We start from the raw sequence: 13336 nt of genomic DNA, 5'->3' as shown, positions 1-13336 counted from the left end.
CTCTTGTTTGGGATTCTCGCCATCAAGGTTCAAAATCCCTTTATACTACAGCTCCCAAGAGGAGAAGTTAAGTGTGTGCTTTCTGGACAGCTTATTCTTTTACTCTGTACTTTGGAACATTTAGGTTTTAAAAACTTAAATGTATACTGACGATTTATAATATAAAGCTGAATTCTTCCCTTCCCCTCCCCCCCCAAGACGGCTTTTAACATTTATGAGAGGGGCAAAGGTACTGGATGGGAGAAGTTAATGCTCAGTTGATCATGTTTACAAAATGCGAATGGCTGTCCTCACCTGATTATATACATATGAGACATGAAACTTTGGGAACAGATGCTTTTAGAAGCCATCATGCAAGCCGCTAGTCATTGATTTCACTACTACACAATACTGCTAACTTAACTAGCTATGTTGATAACATTAGATCCCCAAATTGTAACTTTATTGGGTTTGCACAGAACACTTAAACCTTCTAAAGGAGCCTCACTATGTGAAGTGAGGAATCAGGAGTCAAACTGTAGAACTAAAACTAGAATTTAGTCTAGCGTGCCAGTGTTTTTTAGCCTGCTTCTGGTAAGTTCAGGTTTCCTATATTACTGGTTGTTTTAGGATTTTGTTGAGGTATTTTGAATCAGATGTTGTTAAAATACGAGTTTATTATACTGTACTTCTGGAAATTGCTACAGCTAGTTTTAGATGAAACAAGTTGCCATAGAAATAATTAACACTAAAAGGTATCTTGGCATCTAGGTATCTAGCAGTAAACTTACTGTTAGCAATCATTAGTATGAGTAACTGCTGTATGTGTGTGTGTGTGTGTGACACACACACACACACACACATACATTATTAGGACTATATTCCTAACCTGAGGTACAATTCAAAAAACTTAAATTTAGATCAATCAGTGTTGATCCTAATATTTTAATTTGTGCCTTTCAAAAACCTTGTATAGGCCTGTTACTAAGAGACTCAACAGGAGAAAAAAGGGTCAACTAACAAATAGGACTTGATGTATATGTGGCCCAAAATATTGGACAGGGAAAAAATAAAATGCTTTGTGGGAGTAGTCTCTACACTAAGAATTAGATCTATGCTTGTAAATTCTCTTAAGTAATTTAGTAAGAGTGAATGCATACAAAATCAGACCTGAAGGAAAGAATTGACTTAAAGTATGCCCAGTTGTAAACAAAATTGAAACATTGGTTTTGAAACAAATGTTGACTAGAAAAAACCAGGAGATTGCTTTTGGTTCAAGATATAATTTCAATCAAGCTGGGCATAGCAGCACAGACTTGTCATGAATTTACAGAGGAGCAGAAAATTTACCACAAGCCTGGGCTATATATTTCATAGTGAGAGCCCTTTAAAGGTACTCCTTTCCCTTCAGTAAAAAGTACTTTTGTAGAAACAGTTAATGAAATCCAATGCCTGCTGAGCAAAAGTGGGGGAGGGGGGAAGGAGACATGGCTACAGTTGTAGATCAGTGGTGTAGAGCACTTGCTTAGCAATACTTGAAGGCAATGGAGTTGGTCAACACTGGTATTTAGGAAAATAGTGTAGATTACTGGCAAGGAAATTAGAACAAACTTGGTGTGGTCTTAGAAGTTTCTGATAGGGAGCACAGTACATATTGAGGGCCTTGGCTGTGACTAAGAAGACTTATTTAGCCTAAAAGCAATTTTTAGATTTATTCTAGGAAACTCGGTATTTTTAACATTTGTGTTTAGATTGTGTTTTGTATTTAAGATTTCCTGTTAATGGGAATTGATGACTTTTTTTAAGCTTGCTCATTAATGTAATTATGAGTCTAATAGACTACACTGCACAAAAATACTCGAATAACTTTTTAGGTAGTATATAGTTGGTTGTAAAAGCCTAGTTGTATGTACATCAGCGTGAATATAATTTTTTTTTTGAAAAAATGTAGAATAAGCTTAAAACTCCTAATATCCTTTTTACATAAATGTAATAATATATATTTTTATTAAAGTAAACAGAATTTGTGGCAGATTACATTCCAGTATTCATTCAGTTGTTTTCCCTAGAAAGATAGGAACAAAAATAATTGAAGTGTTTTTAGTAAAATTCATAAGATGGTTTGAGTCAATTTTTTTTATATTAGAGTATTTAAGGGTACTTTGGAATTGGAAGTAATGTTTGGAAACTGCTAAGTTGTAACTTTTTTGTTGTAATAGTAGCTAAGCCAAGATTGTTAAAGACCCTATGTGGTTAGTGATACCTATCCATTGAGGGTATAGCTAGGCCAAGGTCACTTGAAAGGACTTATTATAAGCCACAGATGATGGAATAATAACTTTGTGGCTTGTTTAAAACACTCAGTAGCTCTCCCTAGGAAGCCTTTTCCTTGCATGATTTGTAGTTTGAATTTGAGCAAAGGGGTAGACACAACTCTCCTCTACTAATTAATATTAATATATAAAGATGGAAAAGCCTAGCCAGTTAGTACTGAGTTTTTAGTACCTAGGTTTTTTTTGTTGTTTGTTTTTTCCCTCCCTTATTTAGTATGGGTACATGCTTGTAAGAGACAAGTATTCAAAGAACTTTGGCTAACTCATGTTGGAGTGGCCTTTGTCTCCTTAATCCTTGTCACTAACCTTTTGTTCCAAAGCCCTTGGGAGTGATCTCTGTATAGTGCTGATTTGAAAGGAGTATGCACCTTTTGAGTTTTGGTGTAGAATAGTGGTTAATACTGGTTAGAACCAAGGATCATCTTTCCCCAAGATTAGTTACTTAGAAAATTAAACATCTTAATTTATAATTACAAGCCCAGTGCCAGTATAGCTAATGGGTGTGGAAGATAAATGTTAGGCCAGTAATCTATTACCAGGACATTGGTTTGTAGTCACCTATCTGCCTAATAGCTTGGGAAAGTTCTGTATGCCACAATTTAGTGTATACTTGTAGCATAGCAAGAGAAGTGGGATGGAGAATCTCCTTTTGAACAGCTGGGCCTGCATATGGGGAGGGTACTGTATTCAGTGTCATAAATGACATTTTAGGGTACTGTGTATTCTGGAAAACTGTCCTAGAAAAGTTCCAGGCATTTCTTTGGACCTTGTGTAGCAGTGGCATAATGCCATATTCAACCTCTGTAAGTTAGTCTGGGATTTAGGTTTGAGTGAGCTAACAGCTGAACTTTGAATTGTTGGCTTGCTTTCCTTTGATCATCCCATTGGGTAAGACTACAGAAAAGAGTTTACCCACTTTAAAAAAAAAATCCTACACTTGGACACCTAAAAGTTGGTACTGACCAAAAATTGAAGCCATAGACCAAAATTTGGTATGAATTCAAGTATTAGAAGCATACTTACATAGACAGCTAAGTAGCTAGCTAGTTGATGGGAGAATGACTCATGGACAAGTAACAAGAATCAAAGGTTCCAGCATACTTCGTTTTCTTGCAGCTTAGTAATAAAAACAATGTGTTGATTTAAATTTCATCTCCTTTTTCTTAGTCTGTCCATGTGACTGTGCTGTGTGAAGAGTAAAAGGGGCCCAACTAAATGTGTTCCAGTGATTCTAATAGGTATTCAAATTAATTGCTGCTTGTATGTTTACCAGTTATGCTAGGTTTCCAGGATCACCTTACACAAAGCTATTGGCAACCAAGTGGACAGGATACATCTTTTAAGATATTTTCAGGAGTGAAATGTTTGGCAACTGACAAATTTTGCATAGGTTTACAGGAATACATTTAAGGACTTGACCCAAGCCTTAAGTTTTTAAGACATTTATTACCCTCAGGCTTATTTATTGCAAAACAGTGACCTTTAGGGTACTTTCTGCCTTTGCTTACCAAATTTCTGTCTTGACACTAGTAATACCAGGTTTAGAGGTCCAAAATTAGATCTGAAGTAAACTGAAACTTAAAAGATGCTAAAATTAATGGGAGACTTGGTATGAACTTTGGTTGCGCCATTCCTGAGGCATTTACTGTAAAATATAAACTATAATAATGTCTAGGTGAAATCAATGGTAGGACTTGCTTTCAACTATGATATGGGTTTATGCAGCAAAAATAGCTGCACTCTCAAGGCAACTTAATGGCTTTCAATGAGTAGGCACCCAAGGGTTTATGACCATGGTTCATTTGAGAAAAAGGTGCAGAAAAACTTGTAAATAGGCATTAAGTTTCACTGGCAATGCATGTTTTCATATGGTATAGAAGCATTTGCTCGGGAAAAGCTATTATAGTACATGTAGATTAGTCTTCCAGTGGTGTGCCATAAACAGGTGGTTTAGAGATAACAGTACTTAAAGGTTACATTGTTCTACACTTAAAGTGAACAACAGAAATCTTGTCTAGCTGGTAGCCTTAAAATTTTTGTCAATGTCTTACTAGAAACTGGAAGGGTATAGTTGAAAAGCCCAAATATTTGCAGCCACATGTGCTTATCCAGTAGTACGTGGAGAGGCTTAGACAGGATTATACAACTTTTTATCTATTAATGCTTATTCTATAAACTTAAACTGTAATTAATGCATTGAAAACTATCTTCCTAATTCTTGTTGCAACAGCTTTGTTTTCTCAAAATATTTAAAAATAGGATTAATGTTAAGATGTATAAAAAATACCAGTATTTGGGTGGTAGTAGTGGATACTGGCTATTATATTGACCTGATATAATTACTAGACCATCAAGCTGCTTCAGAATTGATTCTAGAGGACTGTTATAAGTCAGAATTAAGAAATTGTTTAATTTTCCTACTTACTAAGGTCTGCGTACCCAAAGAATAGTGCATATTTAACATGACTTTTAAAGGGGTGCTTTGACACCTGTCACAGATTTTTATCTAGGAATAGAAGGATTCAAACCCTATTTGATCCTTAGCTCTTTCCTGAAAAGTGCATAAACAGGAATCCTGAATTTATTATATAGACCTCCGCATTATATAATCGAAGCAAAGGGAAACCACCGATGGAGTTAGAGGTACGTAGACTAAAAGGATGCTTGCAAATCAAATACTGGTTTTAGCATAGTTGAGATTATTGTTGCCAAATTCAGTCAATTAAGTCACAAGTCTAGAAAAAAAGCTGTTCTATTAAATTTCCCTGAGGTCCTTTTACTGAGATGGAAAAGCCAAGGAGTCAAAGGGGAGGGGTTGAGGGAGGGGAAAAAGGAATAAAAACAGCCTAGGATTGGTAGATAAAACTAGCAAAAAACTTCAAAACAGTACTAACACTACAATTCTATTTTAACCAGCTATTTAGCTAGTACCTACTGCTATATCACCTAGTATGAAATTCCGGATTATCTGAACAGTGAAGAACCAGTGAGCAGAGAGGTCATTGAAGGTAAGTTGAGTTTTAAATATTTGCAGTGTAAAAGTTTGGATTGGGATGGACATGGTATGGTGTCTTGCTTAGACTTTACCTAGTAAATACACAGCAATGGACCTCAAAACTATGCCTGGGAAATGTAGGTGTGGTGTGGTGCTTAGGCTGTGACCCAGTGAAAGTCACCTATTAGAGGAGATGCACACCCAGTTTCTGAGGAAAATGTAAAGTTACCAAAGGTTTCTGGCAAACCTGGAAATTGTGTGCAGGAGGCTCAGTTGTCAATTGTTTGGATGGGATGACAGTAGGTTTAATTAAGCTGGGCATAGTAATTCATTCCTGTAATACCAACACTGGGATGCTTGCAAAGAGACTGTCAAAGTACAAGATTAGAAACCTTAGTGCTCATGGAAGTATATATAACGGCATATTGCAGGCAAGTCAATAAACTAAAAGCTTTGTGGCTCTTTTTATCCAGTTTCTCCAGTTGTGCTGCTGTGAAACTGCACTTTGTAAGTATCGAAGATACTGGAAATGATAGCAGCCAAGAGAGGTTTCTCTTTCACGGTAAGATACAACTGTAGTATGCTAAAGCTAGGAGAACTTAAATCAGCAGTTGTTAGTAAGTTAAGTCTGAGAGCATAAGAACACTGTGTACACAGCTTTTTAGAATACTAGATTGACCATTTAACCATTGACATGCTGCAAACTCACTTATCAATGGCTAAGTCCTAGGGTGGCTACAGCTGAAAACTTTTAGTAGCACATGTGTACAAGCCATTATTGACTGGTAGTTACACAAGTCTGCACCCTGGCCTTCATGGTGATCAAAAGGAAAACAATCTTTCCTGTTTAAGGATAGATAGAGAACAAAATAGTTTCAGACATTCTTTCTTCAGGTCATCATAACAATCATAGGACCAGTAATGGGCTTGTTCAGGTACAATTCTCCTTCATTCTGGTTTTATTGCATTTGACAGATGTATAACAAGCACACTGTACTGGCGTTCAAGACCAGAAAAGGTTCTCATGCAAGTGACACAATGCAGTTCACACATATTTAAGAGCTTTTTTATTGTATACAATAAGACATTTGTGGTTGATACAAAGGAGTAATTCTCTGGGTTTCTAAGCTCAAGGTTGCTCAGCTGCTGTTATTGCTCTTGATTTTTCTTTCAGGATCAAGGTGGGTGCTTTCATATAAAATCTTATTTTTAATTCCTTCTCTGGCAATTCTTTCTTGGATTCTTTGCTTAGCAAAATTATACCTACAATGGAACCTTGTAAGAAGGAAAAATGAATAAATTACTAGTTCCTATATGAATAACCTAAGGGATTTTAAGTAGTTTCATACAGATTTCCAAAATGACTAACCCAAAGCTGTATTTAAAGGTGTTCTTTCAAAATACAAATGTTTTAAAAAAAAATAAGTACATAAAATGTAAACTTATGTCACCTTAGATTAATTGTATCTGTTGTAGAACATGATTATTCTGCCATTCATCTGTTCAAACATTCAATAGTCATAGGACAGATTTTGATAAATAACTACTTAGCTGAGCGTGGTGGCTCATGCCTTTAATCGCAGGAGCACAGAGAAAACACCTGTCCACCAATGATTTCTGAAGGTGGTGGCGGTGCACACCTTTAATCCTAACACTTGGGAGTTCAAGACCAGCCTGGTTCCAGGACAGCCAGGACACAACCCCTGTCTCAAAAGAAATCTGAATTTCCTGGAATATCCAGCAAACATACCAGCATCCTAAAGTCACCAGGATAAATCCTCCTACTCCAACATCACATGATCTTCTAATTCTACCTGTCAAAAACAAGTGTGGTCAGTATAATTATGTTCTATGGAGAAAATGTTTCACCACAGAAATGTTCTATAGGAGAAATACTTACTGGTCACTAAGAAATGTCCAAGTCCAGCCACAACAGATCCTAATGAGCCATAGAGTATAGATTCTCGTGCACATGGAATGTTCTCAACATCTAAAATTCCTAGGAGCTTAAAGGTCTAGGATAAAATGAAAAAGAACCTAGACTGAACAAGAAAATAGTTTTAAGAGTTAAAAGTACTCTATAAACACCATTAGTTGCCTGACTTAGTGTGCTATATTTATCATTTTGGGAATCCATACATTTGAATATAGTGCTACTTAAAAATCACTCAGTGAACATAGTAATTGCAAGAAATAGTTAATATATATGTATTTGACCTCTAGTATAAGGTAACAAGGATATCTGCCACTCACTAGCTCAAGGATGGGATGAAAAACAGACTTTAGTTTTGATATTTTTAGCCAGACACCTGGTAGTTTGTGATTGTAATCCCAGCAATCTGGGAAACTTGCAGCAAGATGGCTGCTGTTGAGTCAGAGGTTGGTCTGAGCTCCAGGATTAAAAGTCTCAAAAGCACAATTGCAATCAATACCAAGATTGCAATTTAGAAATGTAGCATGTGTTGAAGATACCCTGTGCTGGATCCCAGCACTAGAAAAACAGGTCTGGATAACTGAATGTCTTCTACAATGCCATTCAGTGCAGCTAGAGGATTGCATAAGACATGGTACCTACAATGGGAGTGATGACCGTGGGGGAAAGGAGCAAAAGTAAAAGGCAGGTCAGATCCTTTAAAAATGGGGAGGAAAGAGCTTGAACCTCACCTGTCTTACTCCTTTGGCTCAAGGACCTGCTTGAAGATGAAATGTGACTTGATTCTCATTAAAGTATGCTTTCCCAGATGGCTTCTGTTTTGTCTCTGTTTTTTCCTTGTATCACACACCAAGCTTTGGGCCGTCTTCCCATACAGAGTTGGAAAGTGTCTCACCATTAGATCACATAAAAAGTAGGTCATGACTTAGTGAGGGATTCATTTTCCTAAACTGGAGACACTGAACACCCCTCACCCCTAGAAATGGTTTGCTGTAGCAGAAGAATGATGGGGGTAGTTACAGCATTCCTTTGCATCCAGGACATCATGGAATGGAGTTGGTGCTATTGATGGGAACTCTAGTGTCAAGAAATTGTATCACCAATGTCCTTAACCTAGTCCAGACCTTTTCAATTGGATGCTCTCCTGTGATAAGCACTGCAACTTAGTTTGCTCAGACAGTTCAGATGAGATGTAGATAGTATCAAAGCTCTCAATGCAGTTGAAATATACAGCCCAGGCTGTCTGTCCTTGAGGGAACAGGTTATCCCAAGCTGCCTGAATGGTGTCTCCTTAACTCCAATTTCAGGGGACACTTGGTCACCAGGCATACGCACAAAACATACCCATGTAACTATTAAAGAGAACACCCTAAGTGGTACTGCAAAAGGTCACATCTGGCCTTAAGCTTTTATGACTGTCAGACAAGTCCCCCATGGTTTTCCCAATAACCTTTTGTGTTTACCAGAGTCCTGCCTCCTGAAGGACTGCTGGCATTCTTTGGATGGGTGCTTGGGGAGGGGATGTTACAGGACAGTAGCTGGTGGCAGTCCTGCCCTAAGGTTTCTAGGAGTTGAATTCTTGTCTTACCAGGTGGTGTGCTGAGCCATCTCACTAACACAACTCTTAAGTCAACATCCTCAACCAAATTTATTGGGGGCTATGGGGAGTTCTTACAGGATACCATTCCTGTGGCCTGCAGCACAAATTACCACTTCTCTGTTCCCTTTTATGGCCTCTACTATCAACCGCACCTGCCTGGCAGGGTAATAACTGCTGGCAAGGCCTTGCAAGATACCTACACTTAGATTTCAGTTCAATCTCAACATTCATTTGGGACAATTTACAGTAATGGCTTGGCTTGTTATTCCACAGACCTAGATGTGCCCTCCTTTTATGTAGATTTAACATTTCTTCCTTGTGGCTCAAGTTTTTCAACTAAATGCTACTTACACGCTTCCCTGTTAGTGAAACTTCGTTGTGCTTATTTTGTAAGCTGATAAGTATTTTTGTCATATCCACGTGAAGTTTCAGCAAGCCTGTGTGACATAGTCTAGTCTTGAAGCAAACCACGTTTTACCTTTGTTGTACTACCAAACTATCATTAGAAAAGTAATATTTTAGATTTCTTTAATTCATAAAAATGTATCTGGTGACATCTTTTAGACATTTCACCATGAGCTTTTGATTTTACTTAGACTGCAATCGTAACCACTGCTACCAAGGAAGGCCCATATGCTCTGCTAAGAGCTTTGTATCACATTCTCCACTCCGGGCACACCTATCTATCTGCTCATAGCCATTCTATGAAGTATAGCTGTTCAACTTCATAAAGAGCAAAGGCTGTCCGTTTGGGTAATAAGAGCCCAATACATGCAATACTCAATGGGTTAGGGAATCTACCTGAGTGTGCGCGCTTGCTTGTATGTTATGCAAGGAGACAGACACATTAGCCAAGGTTGGCCTAGAACTCATGCTGCCTCTGCGTCAGCCTCCTAAGTGCTGAGATTACTGGTACGTGTCACCTCACCCAGCTCTTGGGGAAAATTTTCATGACCCCTCTACTACCGAAGTATAATGCGGTGCTAGGTTAGGATTAGTCGCCGTTTTCATTCCGATCCTGCCGGTCTGCTCTTCGCTAACGTGAATCAATTGCAATTCGGACACTCACATGCGGGATGGGAAGACTAGACCGCTGGAATAGCTCACGGTCATGGGGACAGGACTAGAACCGGGGCGCCCTCCCCCGCGAGACCCACGGCGTGCTTTACCTTCTTCTCCGGCTCCTGGGGCTCCCGCGCGGCAGCCATGGTGCCAGCCGTCGGCCCCGCCCCGCCCAGGCCCGCGACGGAAGCCGCAGGCCCCGCCCACCCTCCCGCGCGGCGGCCGCCATCTTAGGGAGCCTTCCCGTGGCCGCGCCGAAGCCCTCCGCGGCCCCCTCCTTTGTTCCGTGGGACCGTCCACAGTTTTTCCAGCCCCGGAACCGGCCGTCAGGAATGAGACGGCAGAGGCGGCGACCTAGAGAAGCGCCACCGGCTCCCGTCTCGCAAGCGGGGTAGCCCGAGACAGGGAGAGCCGAGAAAGTCTGCTCCCCCCAGCCCCGCCTCCGCCTCAACCGCCATTTCCAACCGTTGTGCGCGTCCCCGTGCCGGGCGCCGGGCGCGCGCCGAGGGCGGGGCCGGGGCCGCGCGTTCGGCGCCGCTTTGTCCTCCGAGAGGGCGGGAGTCCGGGGTTGACGGCCCGCGCGCTGCCGGAAGTCGCCTAGCCCTGTTTCCGTAGGCCTCGTCCCCTACGTGTCCTTTGTGTCCTGGCTCTGGTGACCTTGGCAGCCGCCGCCTCCCCAGCCTCAGTCCCTCGCGGCGGCCTCCCGGCGCTGCGGACCCGCGCCCCTCCCCCGCCCGCCCGCCCGCCCGCTCGCCTGCTCGCCCGCCCGCCCTCAGATCGAGGAGGTTAAAAATAGCAGCACGCTGCTGGCGTGGAGGAGAGCCAGGACAAAATGGAGGCGGCCGCCAGCTCAGGGACGTGCGTCAGGCTGCGCGTGTCTTCCGCCGGGAGGCAGGCCGCGGGGTGATGCGACGGCGACACAGCGGGAGGGAGCCCAGGACGTGCGTGTCGGTGGGCCTGGTCCAGCCAGTTCGGCAGCGGCAGCGACGCCGCTTTCGGGCTGAAGTCCTGGGTCCAGCCTGTGGCCGCTCCCTTTGTTTACCTCCGTCCTTCCCGATTTGGCCTCTTACGTTCCGAACGGTCCTCCCCGGAAAATGCTCCAGCCTGTCATTGTGCAGAGTCATGCTGCCTTTGACGCAGCGTGCTGCACAGGCCGTGCCCGATAGTGTTAGCTGGGAGGATGTCACCCGAACCATGACGGCTGCTTACTGTCTCTTCATGCTCTTCAACTGCTTTCCGACAGTCCCAGGGTGGAACAGTGATTTGTTGTATTTCTGTGTCTATGCGTGGTAGAGTTTGTATTTTTAAATTCTTTTTTAAGAAACCACAGTTATAAAGTGTAAAAGGCTCTAGGGAATATAACAGGAACTGCTGTATTGACAGCTTGGAATGCTCTGCTGAAATTCTTGACTAGCCAGGCTTTGAATTCTTGTCTGGAAGGTAATAGTTAAGGCTGTAATATTCCATAAAGGAGAGAGGAATCCTTTTGAATTCCTAATTGCGCTATAGAGGACATAACTGGAAAAGTACCGAGGAAATAACTTTGCCATTTTATTTATGACTGAGAAGTTGCTAGAGTAGACTGACTCGGAGTCCATTGCACTTACGTTGAATGTTCTCGTGGATTCGCTATATTGCAGGTTCTTAATTTAACAAAATTGCATAAAATTCAGTTTCTTTGTTAACAATTGAGAGTGAAAAGTAACACACTTAGCTGTCACCTCTTCCTCTCCCTGAAAGTGTAGATGAAGAAAACCAATTTCACCTCAAAGGGAATAGAGTTTATTCTGGAGCCAAATATGAGTGACCATGACCCAAGAACATGGAATCAGACTGTCCCCAAACCACATTCAACAATAGTTTTATGAGGTTTATATGGTAACAAATGGAAACATCAGGTAGGCCTTTTATGGGATATCTCCTGCTGTCGGCTCTGGATTTTATATGATGACATTCTTAGTCTTTGGAATTGGTGGAAACTAGTGTTCTGTTTGTACATTCCGAAAGGACAGTCACAAGGATGTGTGGCTAAACATAGAAGTGGGCGATGAATGGCTATTAAGGAGGCTAAGGATAGCCTAAGATACTTTGGCTCCAGGCCCGCGGCATTCCAGGTCTCTACTATCACAGTTAAATCAATTGGCCTTGTAGAATTTTTAACTCAGGAGGGAGGTGAGTGTGGGTGTGTGGCTTTTTTCCCTTGGGAACTATAGTTCACAAAGGAAAAGAGCAGTTTGTTGTGTTTTTCCAAACTGTTTTCCTTTTCTTAGTTAAAAATTATTGCACGAATACATAAATTTTTCAGTCCTTTAAAATAACGTGAAGGTATGTTGGATTTGGGTATTTTGGTTCCCACCTGTAATCCCATCACTCAGGTTGAGAGAGTCTGATTTCTGTGATTGTTGTGATTTCAAAGCTAGCTACAGAGTGGGACTCTGTCTCAAGAAACAAATTGATAAATAACTCACTGGAGGGTTTTGACGGTGTAGCTCAGTGGGAGAGTATTTGCCGACCCAGGGCCTGTTTGGAGTTTGATAGCCAGGACTGTTAAAACACATACACAACTTTGAAACCTCACCATCACCTGCCAGAATATATGGGTAAAAAGTACAGCCTCCAACCTATTGTAAACATCTTTTTTACACTCATCGCTGTGTGATCGTAGTGGGCCTCCCCTGTCGGGTTTCTACCTTTGGTCATTCTTGACATTTTTTCCTGTAATGAATGCAGTTGTGATATAGCAGAAAGCAATTATTTACAGAAGCAGAGAGATAAGTTAAATGACAGGGAGTTAGCCTTTAGCTCAGGGTCATATTGTTTAGGAATTTGGGGCTGGTCCAGAGACCAGTTTACCTTAGGAATTTTGTTTGTTTGTTTGTTTGTTTGTTTTTTGTTTTTTCGAGACAGGGTTTCTCTGTGTAGCTTTGCGCCTTTCCTGGAACTCGCTTTGGAGACCAGGCTGGCCTCGAAGTCACAGAGATCCGCCTGCCTCTGCCTCCAGAGTGCTGGGATTAAAGGCGTGCGCCATCATGCCCGGCCTACCTTAGGAATTTATATGGCTGGTCCAGAGACCAGTTTACCAAGATAGTTTTAGTATTCTTAGGAATTTTTTGATGAGATGGCATAACTGTAGTTCAGTAGCCTACTACACTTCTGTCATGTGGGTCGTAGGAATCGACCTCAGGTCTTCAGGCTAGGCAATAAGCTGCTGCGCTGTCTCACCAATCCCTCTACTTACTCCCTTCATAAGAATCAACTTTTCAAAGCTTTTGTGCACTTACATAGAATTGGCTGTAGCTCCATGGTAGAACATGTGCTTAACATGAGTGAAGTCTTGGGTTCCATCTTCAATGGATCAATGGTTGTGATGGTGTTCTTAATTCACAGCTGCTCTATCCAAACTCTGTATGGTTATTCTAGTTCAGTTGCTTTGC

At 41.3% G+C, this 13336-nt stretch overlaps 1 protein-coding gene across 3 annotated transcripts; it reads right to left on the bottom strand.

Moving 5' to 3' along the window:
- Positions 1-6243: 6243 nt before the first annotated feature.
- On the bottom strand, positions 6244-10620 carry LOC128110044 (cytochrome c oxidase assembly protein COX20, mitochondrial). Of its 3 annotated transcripts, XM_052737772.1 has the most exons (4): positions 10010-10612; positions 7208-7322; positions 7058-7121; positions 6244-6582 (listed from the first exon to the last, which is right to left on the bottom strand). In XM_052737772.1, exons 1-4 carry the CDS (start codon positions 10046-10048, stop codon positions 6447-6449), a joined length of 354 nt encoding a protein of 117 aa, XP_052593732.1. In that variant the 5' UTR covers positions 10049-10612; the 3' UTR covers positions 6244-6446. The 3 variants fall into 3 exon arrangements, 2 of the variants coding, with proteins under 2 accessions (XP_052593732.1, XP_052593731.1); XM_052737771.1 differs by lacking the exon at positions 6244-6582 and having other exon boundaries at positions 6589-7121; positions 10010-10620; XR_008218007.1 differs by lacking the exons at positions 6244-6582; positions 10010-10612 and adding an exon at positions 7972-10003 and having other exon boundaries at positions 6589-7322.
- Positions 10621-13336: the final 2716 nt, after the last annotated feature.

Source organism: Peromyscus californicus, unplaced genomic scaffold (assembly GCF_007827085.1).
Source record: "Peromyscus californicus insignis strain IS unplaced genomic scaffold, ASM782708v3 Scaffold_14__1_contigs__length_90479793_seg_2, whole genome shotgun sequence".
Lineage (NCBI taxonomy): Eukaryota > Metazoa > Chordata > Mammalia > Rodentia > Cricetidae > Peromyscus > Peromyscus californicus.
This window is presented reverse-complemented; position numbering and strand designations above follow the sequence as displayed.